General features: G+C 41.0%; 1 protein-coding gene across 3 annotated transcripts in view; it reads right to left on the minus strand.

Moving 5' to 3' along the window:
- scaper (S-phase cyclin A-associated protein in the ER) overlaps window positions 1-23,956 on the minus strand; it is a 62,280-nt gene that overhangs the window by 37,575 nt on the left and 749 nt on the right. Inside the window, exons 2-20 of one of the 3 annotated variants that reach the window (XM_059334751.1) lie at window positions 20,099-20,216; window positions 18,149-18,225; window positions 17,283-17,480; window positions 14,435-14,535; window positions 13,881-13,997; window positions 13,119-13,246; window positions 12,721-13,007; window positions 11,856-12,209; window positions 10,311-10,478; window positions 10,124-10,190; window positions 9,897-10,014; window positions 9,490-9,601; window positions 8,605-8,745; window positions 8,219-8,374; window positions 7,978-8,120; window positions 7,750-7,831; window positions 7,507-7,659; window positions 5,831-5,938; window positions 480-616 (exon numbers count right to left, since the gene is read on the minus strand). In XM_059334751.1, the coding sequence (XP_059190734.1) occupies window positions 480-616; window positions 5,831-5,938; window positions 7,507-7,659; window positions 7,750-7,831; window positions 7,978-8,120; window positions 8,219-8,374; window positions 8,605-8,745; window positions 9,490-9,601; window positions 9,897-10,014; window positions 10,124-10,190; window positions 10,311-10,478; window positions 11,856-12,209; window positions 12,721-13,007; window positions 13,119-13,246; window positions 13,881-13,997; window positions 14,435-14,535; window positions 17,283-17,480; window positions 18,149-18,225; window positions 20,099-20,216 (2,765 nt within the window). Of the gene's footprint in view, window positions 1-479; window positions 617-5,830; window positions 5,939-7,506; window positions 7,660-7,749; window positions 7,832-7,977; window positions 8,121-8,218; window positions 8,375-8,604; window positions 8,746-9,489; window positions 9,602-9,896; window positions 10,015-10,123; window positions 10,191-10,310; window positions 10,479-11,855; window positions 12,210-12,720; window positions 13,008-13,118; window positions 13,247-13,880; window positions 13,998-14,434; window positions 14,536-17,282; window positions 17,481-18,148; window positions 18,226-20,098; window positions 20,217-23,191; window positions 23,547-23,956 lie in introns of those variants that run through there. The other 2 variants (XM_059334753.1, XM_059334752.1) reach the window with 2 other exon arrangements.

The following is a 23,956-nucleotide window of genomic DNA, read 5'->3' on the forward strand; positions in this document are numbered from 1 at the left end:
GTTGTGACAGCCAGTTAAATTGATTGAGCTCGGGTCCAGGTCCTAACACACAGAAGCTCTGCCTACTATTTGTTGATTACTATTGATTTTCTTTGATACTTCATTTAAAAATCAATAGCTCAGAAGAAGAAAATAGACATGGCTCATACATACTTTAACATATATCCTGTACACTGAGGAAGGCTTCAGATTTGGCATTGCCATGGCAGCAATTTGGAGGAAAGCTCTTTACAGGTGAAAGCCAGGGACCTACGGATCGATTTGTAGTTTTGCTTCCCAATCACAGAAAGTGGTCATAAATTAAGCTCATCAGTGTTACCTTGTGGACAGCCAGGATGCACATAACATCTGCTTTCCATCTCCTTGTCACTCATAAAAAAAGTCCTGGCACAGTTTTGTCCTCTGTGCCTCTGAGAGGATGCAGAGAGAGAGAGAGAGAGAGAGAGAGCTAGACTGATAGACAGAAATGGATGTATTACCTGGAGTTCATCCTGGCGCGAAGCTTCTTTGCTTTCTTCCGTGCCTTCTGCCTCTCTTCTCCATCCTTCATGCTCTCAGAAGACACAGAGCTGTCCGTCACTATATCCACAATGTATTTCTTCAAGGAAAGATGCTCCTAGAGTAGACAAAATCAATACATCAAAGACATTGCTGGCAAATGTCCATTATTTATAACAGGTTTCTAAAATAAGTATTGTGTCTGTTTTTTGTTGCACAAACAAGCCCATAAATCAGTAGCAGAATGTAAATAAGTACTTTTCCTCTACGAGAAGTGGTTATTAAACAGTCTGAGTTTAATACTGATGCCTATATATATAAGCTGCATAAGCAAATGAGACCAGAAGATTTCCATATAGTTATTCTTAATGCCTGTCACCAGGTCAGATTCCCTCCTAAATCAGACAAAATGATTTGCAACATGCACCCAAGAAGCGATGTTTAGGAAACAGGAGGAGACATTTTTTATGGCTGATACAGGGGCAGGATTGTGGAAAGTGCTCATGGAAACATTACTGCTTTTTTTCAAAGGGGCCAGCAAAATAAACACAAAAATTAAAGTTCCTCACAGTTGCTTTAAGAACAGTTTTGTTGCATTCTCCTAATCTGCACTTTTACTTAATTTATCCAGCTCTTTATTTCTGGAACACTGGAGATCAGGATTTTATATTTTAGGAAAAAATGTAATCAGCCTATAAAAGAATATGTACAAAAAAAATGCAAATTAGCATTACCTTTTTGGCTGCAGCATTAAAATGCTGCTTATCCTTTTTAATGAACGGATACCAGCTACGAACAATTGATTTTCAGGCTGAACAATAGAGAGGAGGCATTTATGAAAATATGGGGTCCATACATGAATCTCATGCGAGCGAATGTAAACAATAAACCGTGTCTTGATTGTGACAAAAGTCTGATATGTTGTAGGGTGGAGACTGAGAGTGAAGCAGTTGAGAGAGATTCTGGCAATGTGAACCATGTGTATGTCGACGTATGTAATTATTTCTATGTTTGTATTAGTTTAGTTTATGCAAGTGTTGTGAATAATATTTCTTCTGTGTGTTTTTTTGTTGTTGTTGTTGTTTTCTCCACTTATGTCTGGAATTATGTTGTTTTGTTCTTGTCATTGTTCAAGTTCATGTATGTTGGTCCTTTTTTTTGCACTGTTGAAAAGCAACAAAAAGTGCTGCTTATCCATTCATACATGGTCATAACATAAATAAATAAAGTAAATTATCTAAATACTTCCTCTAATGATACAATTAGAAGAAGGAAGGAGGATGGCACAAGTTTGACTATATTCCCTTATCCTACAGAGTTATTCTTCACAAAATTAGTATGGAAATATAACAGCAAAGATAATACTTGATAAATGTCTCTAAGTAGGGGTTACACACTTTAGAGGTGTCACTGAATATATTGTATAACATATAGATCTACACCTCTCAGTAACACCATTGTGTCCTTTAATTATCTCCAATAGTCTACAGTCTTTTGAATCCACTCGCCCACAGACATGCTAAAAGGCTGGAGGTGTTGCCTCCTGTCTGGCCCTGTCAGATGATTCTGATATTTCCACCAGGAGACAGGGGAATGTAACCCAATTTGAACAACATGATGCATGTGCAAGAAACCAATTACCCAATTATGCTGTCATCCAGCACCCCAGAGGATAGGATGGCCTCACAGATAAAGGGTTTCCATTCAGCAGACAAGCTAACCTGTGTGTGGGATGGTATACCCGTTGGACACAAGTGTTGTCAGTGCACCTGCTGCCTGAATAGGGGTTTTACTTTGAAAAAACAGGTGTCCTAGGTGGGCGAAAGTGAGTAAGTGTCACAAAACTTTTTTTTTTTACCTGACTTAAAGGCCCTGAAAATATGTTTTCTAAATGAGCTTTTTACAATGAGATCAAAATGTTACAACTAGGTTTTTTAAAATTCTGTTTGTCTGTTTAAAAACAAATGGTCTGAATTTCATGAAGCATGTTGGATTAGTTAAGCATTGGTCAAGGAAGAACCGATTAAACTCATTCAGTACACTTTTTATTTTTTTAGAGGGCATGACCTTGCGCTCTCCAAGCGCCCTTCTAGTTGTTGTTTTTTTTAAGAGTTTACGTTTGATTGTTGCACACTTAATATACATGAATATTTAAGTTTAGAGAAGCATATAGGATTTTAAGCAAAATGCTTTAATATTGATTAACTTTAACTTATGAATAAGCTAGTAACTCACTTACTTTATTCTTTTTTAGATCCTAAAAGTAACAAGAATAAATTATGAGAAAAGGGAATGATAAATGTGAGTGAGCTTCAATGTGTGTGTGTCTGTATTTGTATGCGCACACCTCTGCCCTCTACTCCATGATACTACAGGTCAGTTATGACTCATGACCGTAGCTGTCCCTCTCTTGGGAGGCAGCTGTTCAGTAATCTCTTTGAGAGGCAATCCGGCGCACGAGCCACTCACTTAATAGATTTTTTTCAGCAACACATCCAAAACATCTCTGCAAAATCACACTAGTAATATAAAAGGGTACCTGAAATATTAAGCCGCAAAATAAAGTATAATGCTGACATACAGACATTGATCCGGACTGTGAGAGCAAATAAATATATAATGATTAAATCCCATTTCCTGTTGCTAGGAAGCGAGCATAAATGGAAGTTGTGCAGACTTTGAGCGTTTGAGACAATCAGATTCGATGACAGACAGGTGTCTACCACTGAACCGCTGTAACAAAGCAGCAAAGACGCTGGCCTAAGGACATTGCTAGCGCACAATACCACAGACTGCCTTTGGTGGGAGTAATATGATACCACTCCACACATCTCCTTTCCTTCACACACAAAAACCTACAGATACAGATCTAAAAGGTGGCCAACACAACTACAGATTACATGGGATATGTTCATCCACAGCCTCTTTTGTCACATACAAAGGCAGGGAGAGTAGGCTTTCCATTTGGCGTGAAACAAACAGCTGTATGTCATGTTGGCTACTTGGTATGATATGATACTACACTGGATTGAGTTACCATCACTACAGTGGTTTATATGACATTTTATAATGAACTGCATTCTATCAGTGACATTTAAGGAGGGGACAAGTCATACTCAGAACCAATGAATAGTTTTCAGGGTTTTTTTTGTCTCTCTTTCAGCTTCTTTGGAGGGGTCTACACAGTATTTCTGCACTTAAAGATTAGGCTACAATAAAAGTATTGGTATTATACTATTTGTTGAATTAGATTCCAGTGGTGTCTGCGTAGGATTGCTTCCAACTCACGTGATACTAACATTTCCAGTGACTCCAGAGCATTGTAAGGACCAAAAGGTAAAACTTATGGAGAAAAAAAATAGATGTAATCATATCCCAAAACCTCAACATGTTTTATCTAATGAGATATTCTGCATTAATCCATATTTATTGGAGTTTTTCATTGTTAAAAAACAATATTTGCACTGTCATCAAAAAAACTACTTGCTCTTCCACTTGCCACACACAAAAGGAGGCACGCATCTATATCAAGAGTGGTCAGGCAGCAATTGAAAATGAATTTATGTTGATGAAACTGATGTAATATTCATTAAAGAAACTTAATTATATTTAAAAAAAGAAAAGAAAAATAATCACTTTACTCAAATTGAAGATCTTGTTCAAGGATTTTTTTTTTTTTTTGAGGGTGCTGATGTCATAAAATATGACGACAGACATTCAAAGCTATATGACATTCGTTAAAGTCTGACTTTCAACAACAGCTTCACTGCTATAACTCGACACATGTTAGGTCTCAAAACAGTGGGGAGAGGCTCGCTTCAGCTGGCAGTCTGGATATTTCATCAAGGTTCTCAATTTGTGGCTATCAGCGCAGCTTTGACTACGAGACCTTTAGGACTAGTCAATGCCTTTGGGGGGGGGGTCAGCTCTGATATTCTCTGCTGCCTGCTGATCCCTCTACAGACCGTGCTGTCAGAACACCACAGACAAGCAGGAAAAAAGAAAGTCTTTTCTCAGAGAAGCCACCAGTTTTTCTGAGCTGTCGTGTCTAAAGGTTATCAATAAATAAAGTCCTTATGTCAGAAGCCATGAGTCTTGGATATTACCTGCATCATATTAAAACAGGACAGATGGTTAGTGAAAAGAGTGATTGCGATTCTCAAGCTCTCTCCCCACACATCGACCCTACCCTGTTGATAATCATTGTATTTTCAATTTAATTCACAAGTCAGAATGAGAGGAAATGACCAAATATGAAGGCACAGGGCATTTGCTGCCCGCTTCCACCGAAAAACTATGGAGTGACCTCTGCACAGTTGAGCCAACCGTCTTCATTTTAATTAAAAATCTTTCATTGCAGGAAGAGTTATGGAGCCGCAGACCGGAAAATAGTTGGCAGTGGAATGAATGAAACAGTGGACACCAAAATGAGGTTTGATATAAATAACAAGAGGCCACATAAGTCTATCTAAACAAAGTCTCCAGGCCGACAGCTTGATGTACTTTCACATAGAATGAGAAAAAGGAGATCTGGTTATCTAAATATCATCCATTAGAGACACTACAATGACTAATAGCCCAATCCAATAATAACATGATTCAATTGGCTTAAACTTTGACTGATAAATTCTGCCAATAACACAATAGGCAAGGTGGGAAAAAAGTAGAGATTCAACATTATGGTTATTGGCAAAAGTAAATCATACAGAAGGAGACATATTGTGAATGTATATGAAGTAGTGCTCATATATGGACTGTTTATAGTGCTATATTGGTGAAGTGCTTCTCTCCATTGCCTTGTTTATCATACTGTCAAACTGAAAGAAATGACCTGCATTTGGAAAGGAAATGATTTAGAGGAAAGAAAAGGAGGGGGTATCAATTATTCCCTGCTGAAAAAAGCTTTGAATGAAGGAGCTGTTGGGGCCAAAGGTGCTGCGTATAGCACCAACAGTTGTCAGCCTCACAATGAGCACTGCTGAAAAGCCAATCTCATATTGCAGCCTGAGAGGTTACCTTGCATTAACGAGCTGCCTTCCCATGGAAAAGCGCTCCATGACAAAAACAGCCTGGAGACAAGGGGGTGATGTCACCCCTCCACTGAAGCGCTGAACCCTAACTGTGTACATTTCAAGGCCCATTTGTAATCGCACAAAGCCAGCAACAGAGCCGTGGCAGTATAGAAGGGGATGCATAAACAATAATAATGACCATGTCATAAAAGTCAACTACGGTGTCTCTTTGTCTTTCTACATGACATGCAGCAGTGGGGCAGTATTCTTTGACAGGATGAGTGGATGTTTGTTCCTGGCAGGGTGTGGGTGATACGCACCACTTCCTCGTCAGAGAGCTCCCGTCCCTGGATGCTGCTACTGTCTCTCACGGCCTGTTGGTGCCTCTTGCCCTTGGTGTGGCTGAACAGGTGCACCTCTGAGGTGATCTGCAAACACAAACACAGTGGTCAGAGGTCACTTCTGCGGACACAAAGGAGACATAGGCAAGAAAGGGTCAACAGAGTCCCATGGGGACTCTGGTGAAATGATATACCACATGAGCCTTCCGATAGGACATGACCTGTCTGTCTGTCCTGAACCTCAGTTTAAAGCAAAGAGGAAGGAAAGGAAATATGATGTTATGTGTAACTTGGATATACGAATAAGATGCATTTATGAGGAGACTTTTGGATTCAAAACAGTGTGACGTTGCTAAAACAGGCACTGTTATCCAATGTCCAGCACAATGTTAATTTAGTTCGTTTTAGTTTTAGTGAGAAAAATAGACGATAAAGCATAGTTTTGGGCATGGCTACATTGTGATTCACAAGTCACTACCACAGCAAGCTGTCAAGCAAGATAGAACAGAAGCAATGCATATCTATAGCACTGTGTACATTTAAATAACTGTGAATTCCATGTTTTATCTTATAACTTTGACCCTTTCCTAGTGTGTTTTGAGTTCATTAAAGTTAAATGAAATATTTTTTGTTGACAAAATTGTTCAGCATCCGGTTGTACTAAAAGACACTCTAAGGAGTCACCAAAATGCCAAACCAGGGGCTTCAAAACAGTAGTCCACAAACCATTGACATCCACTTCTTTTATACATATACATATTCTTTTATACATATTCTATGGGGAAACAACTCCTCACAATTTTGACTTTTAATACCAAACAAATAATAAGCCCTCAAAATGTCTTGCAACATTTTAAATATGCATAAAAAATATGCTTACCGGTAACTTGCTTAAGTGCAATTCAGCCACGAATTGTAAATTGTGGATTAGATGTCTAACAGTCTGAGAAATGGCTGCAACAAGAGGCAGGTGTACGGCAAACAAGTTGTTCTCCCATCTCTGGAAACAAGCCCATTTCAAATGCTTTGTGTTTAATGTCATTAAATTAAGTGCTTGCTGCTGACCCATCCATGATCTCTGGTGTCAGATGCCGGCCAAGGTCATCCAACATTTTAACAAGATTCCCTCTGTCACCCCCAGCCCTCCTTTTTATCTGATGCTGCTTGAAGCCTCAAGGTGTCCCACTCTTGTTGCCGTTGCAGCCCGTCCGTCAGAGATAAATGTGTCTGCTTGTGGATTTGTTGCCTGACACTTGAAAAAGCATAATCATGCCCAGTCATAAATCTCTGTTTAAGAGTCTATGTTTAATCAACGCAGTTAAATCCTCATTTAAATGTGCCCTACTCCAAAAACCCTCTGAATCACCTTCCTCAGCATTTTTATGTATAAACAGTCTGCCAAATAACACAAGGGAGTTTGCCCAGAGCTGTTCTGCTCTGAGTCTTCTACTTTTCTTCTCACCTATGTGTACCAAAGACATTATATTCAGGGGAGTACGATACTTGAATGAAAGGTTGGAGAAAAACTAAACAACATTTTTTAACATTTCATCTCTACGAAATTTATTTTGTTATGTTATAGTTATTTATTGTACTATTTCAACAGAGTGTATATAAGTCAGGGACACCAACTTGAGCTCTGAGACCGTACATACCACAACGCAGCACAGGGAGCACTGTTTCTTGCGCTCATACGGTGTCAGTTTGGGTGCGTAGTCTGTGTTTGCATGTCGACCACTGCTGAGCTCAGCAGCCTTCTCCTTCCTCTGTTCAATTTGCTCCATATGCCTACGGCTGCTCTCATCATGCTGTGGAAGAAAACAGAAACCAAGGATCATATGGGGAAACTGGGATTCCCAAATTGTGCCCGGTGGAGATGCACGGTGATATAAACTTACCTTCATCTGTATTTTCTTCTGCAGCTCTTCCATGGCCTCCTGTTGAGCGGCACTAAGAGCAGCCAGACGCTCCTCTCGATCTCTTCAGATAGGACGTAGAAAAGCAGTGTGAAATTACTGTGCATTTAAATACAATCTTGCATTTATCAAACTTACTTTTAGAATCTAATCAGCCAAATGTGTGTATATATATATACTTCCATACTTAAGGGATTTGGGGCTACATACCTGGCCCTTTCACGTGCTGCATCTTCTCTAGCTTTCTCCTTTTCCTGCCTCTGCTGTTCAATACGAGCCTCCTGCTCCTTCCTCCGTATCAGCAACTCCTCCACCCGTGCCTGCCGCTCTGCTTCCAGGGCCCGTTTGCGCTCCTACAGATGGATTAGAGGAAGTTGATGAGGACTCACCAGATTGTGAAACTGTCAAGTAAAAGGATAAAATGTGAATTAAACATTGTTTCTTGTGTCACCTGCACAGCCTCATCTCTGGCCTGCTTCTCCTCCTGTCTCCTCTGTCTCTCCTCCTGCAGCTCATTGAGCCGTTGTTCATACTCATTTAACTTGGCCAGGGCATCGTGCCTCTTGTTTTGGGCTTCCAGAGTGTTGATAAATGCGATTTCATTCACCTGTACAGACGCATATACATATGACTGGAGACATAAACACATATAGGGTATATAACGTGTACACAAACATACCCGCATACATCCCAAATCCATGTCACTTTTTTTCAGCGGCATTGTGTGTGTGTATATGGACATTATTTAACAAAACAATACAACTTGAAATGTCCCATTTAATTCCAGAAATTCCTCGGCTGTCACATGCACATGATAACTGGATTTCCCTCTTCTACCTTGGCCTCTTCTTCTTGGGCCTTCTTCACAATCGCCTGGAGCTGCAGCTCTCGCTTTAACTCTGCGTGTAACAGCTTTTCCTCCATCATCTTCCGACGCTGCTCCAACAGCTCCTCCTTCCATTTCCTCACCTCCTTCTCCTGCAGGGAGTGAAGACAGAGAAGCAGCAGTGGGTGAAAATAAATAAATAAATAAATAAATATATATATATATTTTTTTGGATTACTTTATTAATCCCACAATGGGGAAATTCAACCTCTGCATTTAACCCATCCTTTTTTACACACAAGTGAACACACCATGCAAGGAGCAGTGGGCAGCACATTATTGCGCATTATTGCGGAGCTGTGCGGGGGGGTTGGGTGCCTTGCTCAAGGGCACTTCAGACCTAGACCTGTCAGTACCTGGATTCGAACCAGCGACTCTCCAGTTACAAGCCCGATTCCTAACCTCTAGGCCACGGACTAAATAAATAAATAAATAAATGAATGAATGAATGAATGACATTTTCCAGGACAACACAGACAATGAATTTTCAATCTATCAGTTGCCACCCTCTCCAGTATGTGCACATGGGGATTAATGCAAATATACACCGCTTCATGTTTTTATGTGGTTAATCCTGATTTATTCTTGGACTCACTCATCTTGCCATGGCTAGGAGAACAAAAACAAACTTCATGAAAGGCTGTTGATTTTGGCCGGGGGTCTCTCTCACGACTGTCTGCGGCCAGCTGGCCTGGATGCGACTGGAGGGGGTTATAATATTTGGTGATTCTATCAGGCGGTGTGCTGACAAAACCTCTCGTTACAAGCCAGGCCAGGCTTAGCTTGCATGGAGTTTCTTCAGGGTGCTTTCCGTCAACTCGGCATGTCTTACTCACCCTCTCCAAGAGCTTCTGCAGTTTGAGCGTCTTTTCCTCCCGCAGCTTGTCCCTCAGCTGCTGCGCCTTCAGCTGTTTCTCCTCATGTTTCTTCTTTGACTCTGCAATGGTTCTGTCAAAAACATGGAAACAAATCATTCATCTCTTTCTGCTTCCTCCTCATCAACAAAGGCAGACATAGACCCTGATAAGCAGTCAGGCCTGTTTGGGCGTTCTGGGTGGTAACTTAAAAAGAAAGAGGTCATATGCAGTAAGTGGGCCTTTGACTCTCAGGCTGCAGAGTTAAATCATTGTCAAAATAGAGATTGCAAATGAGTAGATTGAGGTGCTAATTGTACTGTGTGGATGCGGTCAATGTGTGTCAAAAATAAACAAAGAATCACTGCATGACGAAAAACGTTTTGCACCTTTTTCGTGATGGTGAGGACAATTTCTCATGCATGTGGATCCCATGTCCAGGAGGCCGAGATGGTTCTTCTTCTACGATGTCCCCCCATGAGGTACTCTGACGCCACGGCTCCCGAGCTACAGGAAGGACAAGCAAAGGAAATAAATAGACTTCAGTGTAGTATTATTATAGGCATAATAAAGAATGATAGTTCATTTTTCTTGTATATTATAAGTTGAACTGTACCGTCATAATCTGCCAGCATGTCACTCCAATCAATATTGACTCCGCATCCTCCGTTGCCGATGCTAGCCTGTGGTAAATATTTGTGTTTTTTTAAATGTCAACAAACAATGAAGAAAAAAACACCTCAAAACATGCTGTTAAACACGAGCCCTATGTTTCTAGTATAAATGAGCATGATTAAACTTACAGAGAAGTCACTTTCGTTGTCAGTCTCCAGGTCGTTGTTCTCGGCCAGAATCTCTCTGGTCAGCTGTTCTTCCTCAGCGATGGCACTGGCAATCGCCTCCTCGTTGGCTTTCTCAAGCCGGTCGGCGAGCTCCTCTTTCTTCGCCAGGACCTCTGCCATGGACTGAGGCTGAACACATTGCACAGCATTTCACACTTCAGAAATGTTGAGTTCATACAAACAACCAATAAGGAACCAGACAAACAGAACCCCGTTATTGTAATCATTTGACATGTCATAGTAGAAAACAAATGATTGATTGCTCAATTCTAAATAATTGCTTTAGATTCAGGGTCCTGGTACGTTGTATGCTGGCTTGTGTTTTACTGGGACATGAAGGGTGGCTTTGTTACATACGTACCTACTTTTTTTTAAATTATTGTTTACAGTATGTCGGAGAGGTGTTTCTATACTTCGTTAAATGTTTGTTAAATGTAAAAATATCCACAACTCATGCATTATTAAATGCAGTATATGACAACTATTAAGATACATAAGACAATTATATTCCTCTTGGTGAACAGTGTAAATTTTTAAATATCTTGTGGTAAATATTTCTATTTGAACCAAAGGGTTTTAATGTGTAGCACCTGTAATACAGGGTGCATGATCCAAAGACTGGGGGAGGGGGGGGACACCATATCAACCCAATCACAGTTTGCACCACACAATCATCACAAGAATCACAAGTGAGGAAGCATTCAAGAGACATGCAGGGCACATGTACTGTGAGGATGAAGAGATGGTGGAAGGAGGCAAATTATGGTTTTGCGCTACAAAACTGTTTTCATGACATGGCAATAATAAGGGAACGACTCACCGATCAATCCACAGCAGCAACTACTTAAAATCAATTATAGAGCCGACTCCACAGTATGTCTTTTACATGAGGTATGCATGGGAAGGTTAAAAAGTTCTGGACCTAAATCTTAAGCACACAAGTATTGCCTGGACAAGGGGAATGACTAGTCCAAATAGCCTTTACTGAAGGTTTTTCCACGTTTTCATTCAACACTTGTCAAAATCTAACAGAAACGTACTTAAAAGGTGTAGTCATCCTTGATTAAGTTATAAAGAGCTCTGTGTTTACATACTCCATGATGCTTAATTATAGTGACACCTGATGAAGGCGGACAATGATTGCCTTAGATCTGTTTCTGGGTTGAATACAAACTGGAAACTCAGTTCAGCTTCTGCAGCTTTTTTTTTTGCAAAAAAAATGGTGGAAGAAATGGCCAAAATAACTCCAGCGAATTGAGAGATTAATTTTGAGCAACGCCCTGGGATCACTTGCTCAAGTACAAAAATCATCTACTCACAGCTATTCTTCACAAGGAACGGCGTTATAACAACACTACACAGAGCTATGCAGTCTTGCCTGCACATTTGGTCTGGAGGTTTCTTAAGATTGACTTTGTTTAGGCGGTGAAGGACCCTTAGGGATCCCTTCCCCTCTCTCTCCCCCCTCCCTCGCCTCCCTCTGCTCCTCCATCTCTCAGCACTCACAGTAGAAAGCTCTGTGGGGTCCAGCACACTCTCCAGTTTCACCGCTGCCATGGGAGCCTCAGCCTGTCCTGGAGCAGATGTGGCCATGCCCTGCGACGCGCCACCCTCAGCCCAACTGTCCCCCAAGGCCAACAGTGCACCGAGCCCATCCGTCTGGGGAAGATCTGGGGATGTGGAGGGGCCCAGAGCAGGGACTGGGACTGATAAGGTAATGTCTGTCGGTGGGACTGTGGCTGAGGATGGGGGGGGCTCTGGGGCTTGGGAAGGGGTAGGACCTGGTATGGGGGGAGGAGGCGCGTCTTCACAAGGTGCGTCGACACACTGCCCCGAGTCTTGTACACTCTCTGCTGGGGGCTGCACCGACAGTCACACACAAACACACGCAAACTCAATTAAAGACATGCATATTTCAAGCAATTCATGACAGCAATAACAAACAAAAAAATCAAACCAGTCAATACTCAACACATAGCTGAAAACACAAATCATGCAGGAAAGCTGATACTGACATGCCCTAAACATCCAATTACGATCAGATAAGCTGATAGATTGGAAATACTGATCTGTATTTGAAAATCAAGCGATGGATATAAGACACTCTTACCAAGTGTGTCTTGAGGCATCGACAGTGTATTTATTTCATGAAAGTGAAAATGGGGTTTCTGCCTCTGAAATGTCAGTGTACAATCAATCGCCTTAAAGTTGATATGCCTGTCTGGACGGTCCGTCTATGAATACCATGGAGCCCAAAACAAAAACAAATGTGGCTGATAAAATGGTTTAGTGTTACTCTGCTCCTTGTGAATAATTGATATCCAGAGACTGCTCTGAGAGAAAGACGTCACAAGGTACTGAGCCACAGTACCTCCATCATGTTCCCGTTCTCTGGACGCTCAATCTTCTCCAGGGGGTCAGGCTCTACAGGGACTTGCTGCTCAGCGTCTTTCTCTGTTGTGTCCTTCTCCGGGACACACTGAGGATCGAGTTGTTGCTCCTCCTTTGGCAGCAGATGTGACTGGTTACACTTGGCGCTGTCCTGTTTTGGGGCGACCTGAGCCAGGACAGGACTGACCTTGGCGACCATGGCGGCAGAGCGAGGCTTGGCAGTACGTCCTCGCTGGACGGTCTCCCAGCCCTCAGCATCCTTTTTACCTGGACAGCATAAGGTATTGTGTCAGTCGGGAAGAAGATGAGTTACTATGATCTTGATTTTAGAAGGAACCTCTTTAAGCACATTCTGGGTCTGTGCAGGAGAACTCTTACCCAGTTTTTCTACCGGGGCATTGGTTGATTGACTGGAGCTGGGGACGGACTGAGTGCACTTCACTCGGTCTGCCCAGCTGGGCCCTGTGTGGGAGAGCCGGGCTGCAGCCAGTGTAGGTGGAGGACCACTGAATAAGAAACGCATTATGCATTAGAACAAACAAATGTGCACCTGTACAACGAAGCCTTTACTGTCAGCAGGTGGGGTTTTCTATTTTATTATACCATTAAATCTAATCTAGCAGCTCCTACTGTGCTGCCTGTCTGAGATGCTTCAGTGGTGCCTATCTAACACTCCAGCACTCTCCACTCTGAGATAGCATGAGACTGTATTGGACAACAGGCCTCCGTCATGATCAATATCCATTTCCTGCAGCATCCGATTACAGAGCAGTGCACATATTGAACCGATGCTTCAGCAGTCTTTAACTGACACTTTCATCTACACCTTCCACTGATTCTGTGGCCAAAGAGTGAGATACTCAACAAATTTCATTAAACAAATGCTTCACCATTAGGAATCAATGCTTGCATTGTTAGATAACGTTGTCTGCATTTTCTGCCCCCTTCAAAAACAGGCATAGTGCATCATTTAAAATATTGATGGGTGAATAACAGGATGCCTTAACTTATGATACAGTTTTAATCAAATAAAATGTTGTGTTCATCTTTACAAACAAAATCAAATGCCTGACAGGTTTTTGGTGCAGAATATAGGCCTGAAAGCACGACTAGAGATAAAGACAGTAAGATCGAGCTCACCCGAAGTTGAGGGCACGGCGTGCACCTGGAGAGGGAACCATTCTGTCCGATGAGGGGCTTGGCATCACATGACGTCCCGGAGACATCTTACGCACCTCCCAGGCTAAAGATGTGGGCCTGAAAAAAAGTAAATGTAGCAAACATTACTTAACTAACACATTACAATTCCTAGTGGCCAAACACGCACAGACTTGGCTCGCACTTTGGCAAATCAGTTAAATGGCTGATTCACTTGCAGCAATTTACGCAATAAATGGAGCATGTAAAAGTTTCAGGTTGTCTTATTGATTAACAGTACGCTTTAAAATGAACAAATTGGGAGGCAGCACTGGGAATTTCATTTCTTAGTCAATTTACGGTTGCAGTGGTCACTGTGTTAAAGAGAAGCCAATAAACTCATGGATCTCTTTGAATTAAAGCCAAGGCTATTGATCCGTTCTGTTTGTGACTCAAAGCCAGGGACCAGACACTGGCACTTCCCGTTTCTCCTTGGGGAGCAATTGAAAGTGGGGAGTGAATGAGAGTGAGGGATAAAGAAAGAAACTGAAGATCACCTGTTCTGGGCATCTGTTTTCTCCAACTTCTCCTGCAGCTGGATCCAGTCTATGAGAGCTTTGAAATCCCGTACGTAGTTGTCCAGCATCATCAACACCTCCTAGAGAAAATAGTGACAGCATGTGAAGAATGGTACAACGTACAAACTAACAGAAAGTTAGAGTGAAAAATAATAAAATGACATTTTGCATTTGTTCAAGTATGTTATAAACTTTGCAGCACTCAAATGCTCAAAACATAGCACAAAACTGTACATTTTGTATTATATCTATTGTAATGTAATGTAAGCATAAAATGATGCATTATATCTTTGTGTCAGTATTTTGTACCTAGGGCTCATGATTAAAATATTTTGTCAGGTAGCTGTACCAAAAACATTTTTGCAACTTAAACTCAATAACTGGCATTTCAAATGCTTGTTGAGAGCCAAAGTGTGCCATTAAAGTCAGTTTAAAACTAACAGTGGGACCTTAGGTTGATCAAGAGTGTTGCTGGCAAGCAGGAGCTGGTCCACAAATAATAATATGCAAAGAAAAACACCGTAACGTGACTGAAAGTGTGGCCCAATTGATATACTGGTCTATCACAGATAGATAGGTATCCATCGCTATTGGTGTACATATTTTCCGATATAAAAACTTTTTTACAGAGCATATAATGCAGAAATATGCTTGAGGTAATTTAGAAATGGTGTCATATAGCCAAATATTTTATGATCATTTAAAGTATATGACACATTTATTCATACTTTATTTTCTCAGTGTTTCAATTAATTTCTACAAATTGTTTCATAATGTGATACATATGCAAAAACATGCATTTTGCATAGTCATATCGGTGCAAAATCCACATAGAAAAGGTCTATTCTCATTTCAACTCACAAAATCACTATATAAATCACCATATCATCAATCTAGAGGATTTTTGAGACAAACACCGATTTTAGAGGGTAAAATAGGGTCATGGCTCTATGGAAAAGTTTGAGGAAGAACAGAGAAGGCAAATTCCATCCTGTGAATGCCTATTATCTGGACTTGGACTGACTCACAGTGTTGGTTATCCAGAGGAGGTGGGCCGTGTGGAGCTTTTTCCCAGAGCTCTAATGAAACGAGCACAGCTGATTGATGGGAAGCGTGAAGGGAGTGGTAATTGAGAGTAAAGCTTCACAGTGCTTTTAGTTAATAGACAAGTCAGGCCAGTGAAAGATGTGTCCAGCAGCGGGTCTGCTGATTAGAGCTGGTTAACAGGCAAAGACCACCGCCATGGCGTGGTGTTCATTTGGTAATGAAGGCCGAGATGGAGAGGGGTTTGCTGCTCCTCTGACAGATAAACCAACAATGAGTGAAGGCGCCATAAAGTGGCTTTCAGCATGTTAACAGGCATACTTACCTAAATACAACCCTCACATAACATTTCATGAGGAATGACAAAATGTTTAACCTTCCAGAGGGATTGCCATAAAATAGGATGGGCAGTAAAAGCCTGTGGACCATACATAGCAACAAGAATGCACAGGTAGAGCCTCAGTTAGTGTTACTGACCTCAAGTAAATAATTCACAGTTTTTATTGTCTTGTTTGTTTTGAAGTTAAATAATTAAAGACTAGAAGTAAAAAAATTCAGAACCCTAGCTAAGTCCAAGTGAACAGGAACGCCAAGAACCTTTCTTGCCTTGGCCGGGTGATATGTCTAATAAATCAGAGATGGGATGAAGGAAGAGTTGATAGAAACTAATTAGGCCCGGGCACTGTGGGTTAAAGAGTTGCGGGCATTATTAATATGAATAATTCTGCTGGGTGAACAATTTCCCTCCGAGTTGGAAAACATATTACATCAGCGCTGAGGTTCTCATTCAAAATTACACAAAGCATTACAGTAACAGTGGCTTATCTGAAAATTAGGCATCACTTCCTGACAATGGTTATGTTTATGTCCATAAGTTCTTAGGTGGAAAACTGTTAGCTATTTGTGTGAGAGTGCACAATGCAGATTGCCCACAGCTACACTGGGGGTTTGTGGCCGGGGGCGATCAAAGCACTCTGCTTCCCCTCCAGATGACTCCATCATCTATCAGTGTCCATTAAGCCCGAGCTGGGTGGGATGGGGGATTATGAAAAGCACCAAGCTCCATGGCCATTAGACAGCATTAGGGTGTAGAGAGATACAGTGGTATGAGGGGGGAAAAAAACACCTAGCAACCAGATGTCTGACACAGGCCACCTGACAACATGCTGATCACACCACTGGGAGCTGCGCTGTGGCACTGACAGCAAGCCGACCACACCACAGGGAACTGGGCTATGGTACTGACCGCAGAACGTCACCAGAACCATGCTCAACATAATGCAGCATGGCAGAAGAATCAATAAAACACAGGACCAGCAATATCATACCAACAAGGCCTGGAGCAACATCACGGTGTCACTCCAAAGCTGCGGCAAAACAAAACAGAGAATAATGTCAAAAATCCTGTTAGTTTTATGTGACTAAAAAGTAGCCCGAAAGGCCAAGCCCTATTTCAGCAAATGCCTGAAGACAAACATAATGCATATACAATATTGTTTACAATCTGTCATCAATATTCAGTCCAGTCAGCCAGGCCCAAGAGAGAGTCCTGTGATAATTCTTTCAGCAGCAAGCCTTCAGAGAGCCCCTCTGACATAAAGCAGAAATCAAGAGGAATGTGAGCTGTGAAGGGGAAATTTTTGTTATGGTCTCAATGTCTCCCTCTAGTGTTGGTAAATTAAAACACCCTTCAGGAGCAACACATAAGGAATTCATGATCCTGAAACTTGAATTTGCATTTCTACCTGTGCAACTGATTTTGTCCTCCCCAAAGCAGACTAACCTTGCATTCTACGACACTCTGATCAGATTCACAGGTGACGTAAATCTCATCAACGGCTCGACGCAGGTTGTCGAAAAGGAAAGCCCAGTAGCGTGCTCGCAGGTCCACTTTGCGAGGCTGTCTGGCTTTGGTGGGGCTCTTCTCTGACCCCTTGTCCAACAGGGAACCAGCTGTGCCTTTACTTTCCAAACCAGCATTCTGTGGAGACCAAACACAACGGTGACAATGTCATTGTAATGTCATGCAAGTCTTCTTTATATGCAGCAGCCACAGCACTTTCTTTCTGTTGGTTGCGACAGGACATTCAGATATTATATGACTTATATTAACAACCATGCGTATATACAGCAGCATGAGGACAAAGCTGGAGATTTGAAGCCCTTGTGGCAATGTTGGCGCCATGCGTTACCGCAGTGGTTTTAACCAGAGTGCATCAGGAGATATTAAATATTAAAATAGAAAGCTTTAATAAATATATATATATATATATAGTAACGAAAAGACAATGATTAAATAACATTAGATTAAAAAGCATGTTTCTAGCCAAGTCAGTGATGGCAATAATCTTGCTGCCACACTAATCTCCTCCTCGCCTGTTGCAATCACTGATCTTTTGCAAATTTCACAATTTTGTGCAAGAATATCTAATTCACATATGGCTGGGAAAATTGGGGAAAATTGAGTTAAGGAAAATGAAATTTGGTTGGGTGCAGCGGAGGAATATTCAGGCATGTCACCCGTTTCTTTACTAACTCAAGACTGACTTAAACAGTGCAAAAAATGAAAACTTGCAGTGTGAGGCAAAAGAAATATATAACTTTGCTTGGTGAATGGTGCCCTCTAGTGGATGAAGATGGAACACCAACCTGTTTCTTATTCCTTTGTTGTCCAGAGTTGATCCTCTGGGCCCTTGAACTGCCACTGGAGTTGCTTTTGGACTTTGCTACATGGAGGATGAAAAGACAGGATTTTATGTAGAAATTGATGAAATAAATACATTCTAATGAACACGTTTAAGGAATCAATCCATACAAATGTCACAGATTTACAATAACAGGAGGATGTGTCCCCCTCCCTCTTATTGTACATATCCTTAAAAAGTGTCAAAGGTGAATTGTGGAAGATCTATTTTAACAGAAGAACCTATGTTAGGGCTTAAGCTGGAAGATTTCTGGCATTGATGGCAGAAACTCAAGAGCAGCAAATAAGCCTTGAATTAAATAAGTGAGCTGACCCACAAAGAAGAGGGAGAGCCAAAGAAAAGTGAGAGACTGCGAGAGGCCAGGTTTCTGAGTAGGCTGGTCTTAAAGGAGCTTTCTTTGATAACGTGATGGATCACAGCCATGCAGTACAGGAACATATTGTTGAAAAAAAAAAAGCAGAAAGCTACAGCCTTAAAAGAGTTATTTTGCCTTTGACAATTCAGGGTTTACAACAAGTATATCAAAAGCACAGTGTTAGCAATTCAAAACCTATTACATAATATTCTACAGGCCAAACATTGTGAAACACAGTACAGCAGTGACCCATGCCACAAAAAATGTAATGTTCTACATAACAAAGGACCAGGCATCAGTGTAAGCTTCTGCCCACATTAGAGATTATCAGCAATCCTCCATCATTTATCAGTCTAGACATGAGATGAAAAATGATCATTGTCTTCCAGCTGATAATGTATACCATGAACAGTAGCACTGTCTGGTTTGGGTATGATACCAGACTGTGAATGGCATTGCCAAATATATGTAATGCTGTAAATAAATGACTAAACATGTTCCACTGACCCAAAGATATGAGAAATACATCTAAACATAAACTGGATCGATGGATAGATGGATAGATGGATAGATAGATGGATAGATAGATGGATAGATAGATAGATTACTTTATTCATCCCCGAAGGGAAATTCGGTTGTCACAGCAGTCCAGTATTCAAGTACAATAAAATACAATAGAATAAAATACTGAGGTAGCACAAATAAAAACAACAATAGAAAAAAAAAAACACAGAATAGAACAAGGACACTTAAGAAGTTAAAAAAAGAACATCAGTTGGTAGGATGGTTGGCAAGATGATGGTAATAATTAAACTGGTGATATGATGGCAACAATGCTATAGTGACGGTATATAATAATAATAATAATAGTACAGTATATAATATATATAATATAATATAATATAATATGTAATAATAGATAATAAACAATATAAAAATAAAATGAAAAATATAAATAAAGTAATTAAGTAAAAAATAATAAATAAATAAGGCCGTATTATAATAATAGTAGTATATTACAGTATATAGTAATAATAGTAATGGCAGCAACAGTATATATAATAATAATAATAATAATAATAATAGTAATAATATTAATAACATAGCAAAGTGTCGTGCGTAGATTTAGTGCATAGATTTAGTGCATCTCAGTAATGTTGGTTCTGGCAGAGGTAGATGAATTGTATAGTCTTATTGCAGAAGGAAGGAACGACTTTCTGTATCGTTCCTTGGAGCAGCGGGGTTGAATGAGTCTGTGGCTGAAGCTGCTCTTTAGCTTGTCCAGTGTTTTGTGGAGGGCGTGAGAGGGATTGTCCATGACTGCCAGCAGTTGTGCCAGCATCCTACCCTCCACCACCTCCTCCACGGTGACAAGCTTAGAGCCAACAACAGACTCTGACTTCCTGATCAGTAATATAATGAGGACAATACAAATGTCATGCTGCAGTTACTCTTGTGATGCTAATGTCAATAATGTGAAACCTGCCACAAAGCAAACAATACCATACAGAGAAAGTTGTTTTCCATGCAGCTACCAACCTTCCTCCTCCTTGTTCTCTAGAGGAACGCTCCAGGCAATGAGGTTACGAGCAGCACGACCCTCTTCGGCAACTATCTTCCTCACCTTGTCATGGCTGTTGGAGCGCTGAAAAGATGCCTGAAACAGATTCAAAACCTTAATTTCACAATTTATTCATAAATCAAGGAAATAGGGTGTGAAGCAATGCTAAATGACCTATTTGACAAAAGACAGGGAGGAATTGAGGATAGATGTGGGATTCATGGAGACTTTCAATATGATATCACACTATGCCGCCCAGTAAAAGTCAGTATCACGTCAGGCAGTTATGAAAAACATGATGTAATGTAAAAACAAACACAAGGTGCCCTAACATTCACAGTAAATCACCCTTGGTTTGTAGCTAGATTAGTCTACTTGTGTGGTCATGCTCTATATTTTTCTTACTGTAATAAAATCCCATGATAGATCAGCATGTTTTGCCTGTGTAGTCAAAACTCCATTTTTAATGGATTATTAAGCCACAGAGTAACATGTCCCTTCATTATGATAACCCTGGTCACTGAAGTATTTTGTAGTAAGTGTACCCACATACACTGTCTTTTTGCAGTAAATATTCACCAGCATACCACATCTGCACCTAAAATTAGTCCCCAACAAATAAACTAATTCCTCTTAGAGTCACAAGTGCTACAAACAAGTGTCCAGCTGTATTCGGAAAATGTATTTTTCCAGTTTTTATGACTTGTTTTTAAAGATTCATGTCCTCATTAGAAATGAAAGTGCCTGGGGCTGAGTGCCACAGACAGAGTCGGGACATAAGAAAGTATTAAGAGATGGCCTCATTTGTGACGATAACAAAAACATACAATATGGCAGCTTTATTTTTTACAAACCAAACAGTTTTACTGGTGAGATAACCACTAACACATCCTGAAGTACGAGTAGTGTTGCTATGGTTACCTCCATTCTTATACACTTTGCACATTGATTTTCTATACTGGTTTAGTATTGTGTACAGCAGTATAGTGCATTGTTGCAGCCCTAAAAATGGCAAAAATATTTTTTTAAACATGCAATTCAATTGTATTGTGTATTTTTTCAATGCATTATACATTTTAAAAAGGAACTGGCTACAAACTGTGTAACAGAGTGCATTAAAGACATATTTAAACCTAAAACAGACATAAATGCCACAAACTATATGTTAAATGATTGTAGTAGAGGCAAGGTACACATATCCTGTGCCTCATACTTACATAAATCAGAACAGAGCAGAAGCAGAAGATGCAAAATTAATAAAAGCACTGCCTAATCCTAATCCTTCCATTCAATGTAAAATAACAATACTCAGACACAAGACAGTGTATCACAATATGCTGTTTAAATTGTTTGTCTCATCCCTAGTGTGTGGTTGTGAGCCAGAGTTGAAACTGCAATACTGCACATATTAAGTTTATGGAAGAGGTCTACTAACATAGACTGTGACAAGAAACAGCTAGAGGCAGGGTCTCTAAACTCGTTTTGTCCCCAGCATGCATCATGGTTGACCTACACATTGACTATGCATCAGTGAACTTGACTGTAATCTCGGGTGAAGCAAACACTGTGAACCAAAATAAATGCTGTGAGAAGTCAGTCATCACATCCTTTACCAATGGGACATACAGATGCCCTGTGATGAAACATGACATCAACAACTATCTGCATCCTCATCTCACGGAGAAACATCCTGTCACCCCGTAACAGTCTGGTCAAGCAGCTCATGCATTTATGCATGGAATAAATTTGCTAAACACCCTGCAGGCAATAACATCTACAACACAATGTTGCAATGACAAAGACAAAAATACACAGTGTACCCAACAGTCTACTTTATATATAATTTGCCTTTGTAATCGTGCATCACTGAATATTCTGACTTCTGGCAATCTGGTTACAAAACAGCACAGAAGCTAATACCTAGAGGCTTATCATTCTGGATCTACCACTCACTGTGTTCCCTCTTCCAGCAGAATAGCCTGTTCTGAATCTGTTCTGTTTATAAATTATTTAACATAATGTTTAAGTCCAGTGGAAACTTGTCTATTTTGGTAGAGCAACTATAATATGTGTTTTCAGACTTAAAATACATTGTTACCTGAAACCAACACAAAAATTGAGAGCCAGTTCTCCTCTTAATAGCAAATGAGTCATGGAACAAACCGTTCTCTCTTTTCCTGGCTGTCTCTCACTAGCAACACTATTCAGACAAGAAAGCTGCAGCTAAATTATTCCTCTGTAACACTTGCAACTGAAGAAGGAAGAAGAAGAATACAGTTTTATGTCTCATCCAGGGCTTTGATTAAACAAATTTCATTTTATGCATGCAACATAATATGTTACAATCTTTAGAGAGTATCCTTTAATGCCAGTAGAATAATGTCAACATGGTTCATTAGGCATTACACAGGCAGAAACAGCATCTGTGTATATTGGTCTGATACTATTTAATGTCCCTAAGGGAGATACCCAGCTGACCTACTTTTGGTGAGCAAAATTCTTTACATGTCGAGTGGCCTGGGCTTTATTCGGCCAAGTAGAAAGGACTACAAAGACATAAAAGAACATCAAACACAGGCCATTTCTAAAATGAGGAAGAACTAGTGAAGTATAGGTCAGGATCAATGCACCATCTCTCATCTACAATCTGTAAATATTTACTCTGCGTTTACTGGACTTGGCAGCCATTTGATGGCAGACGAATGTTGTGAGAATGCCGTAACTATTTACAACTGATGGCTAACTATGTGCAGCAGCCTGAGGCAAAAAAAGGCTTACAGCAACATTCTCTTGATCCACTTAACCAGCTGTAAACAAGCTGCCTCCTGGGCTGCACTGTACAAAAATAAGATGCATTGCTGCAGATCACTTCTGTTATATTCTCTAGAAAGGCAATCCTTCCACATGCACCAGAGAGCACTTATTTGCTAGACTTATGTGCTGTGTTAGGGGCAAGTGTAAGGTTTCCCTTTTGGCAAGGTCTACAAACAGATGCAAGTAGCAAAACAGTGGGTAAGATCCTGCTCATTAGGAACAACACAGACAAAAGCAAAAGATTAGAGGATACATACAGAGTAGAAGTACAGTCTGTAAGCAGGTTCCTCGTCCTTATCCACCCCTGACATACTTTTGCAGCCCACTTCAGGCAACCTGTTCCCCCTCACCAGCACTGCCACTTGTGCAAGGTGACATCGTCATCTGACGGCAGGACAAAAATAGCCTCCTACTGTGTAGCCACACTGCTATAGCAACTTGCCCAGCTGTGTCAACTCCTCTCCCAGTGGCGATTGAGAGAGACAAGTGCTCAGCAGTCCGTCAGTCCTGCCTTTCAGTTTGACTGTGTCTGTAATCTAGCCTGAGCCCTCAGTGCTCTGCTGAGTTAGCAGGCACTTCTTAGGCCTGACTCTCTGCCTGCTACTGTCTGTCTGCCTGCCACTCTCTTCTGCTCTCCACTGCATGTAGCTTCCTATATTTACAGCTTCTCTGCTCTGCTTTCCCTGCTCTGCATCAGAGCCCCCTCTCTCTTACTCTCCCTCTCTCTCTCTCTCTTTCTCATCTCTCACTCTCCTTCTGCCACAACACTGCGCAGTCATGTGCACACAGCAGGCCTGCCGCTCTGCCCCCCATCCTGTGTTGCCAGTGATGAGAGTATGGCTGCAGGCTCAGAGACACTGTGTGCTAACGCAAGCCTGGCCGTGCATTAGCCACAGAGGGTGATGCTCTGGATCTGATTGGCCTCGGCAGCCGATGATTCATATGCTGCTGGGGGACAAAACACACAAGCCCACATGGTCTGACTGCGTACAAATGGAACAAACTTACAAAGTCTGTAAGAA

Source organism: Centropristis striata, chromosome 6 (assembly GCF_030273125.1).
Source record: "Centropristis striata isolate RG_2023a ecotype Rhode Island chromosome 6, C.striata_1.0, whole genome shotgun sequence".
NCBI classification, from domain to species: Eukaryota; Metazoa; Chordata; class Actinopteri; order Perciformes; family Serranidae; genus Centropristis; species Centropristis striata.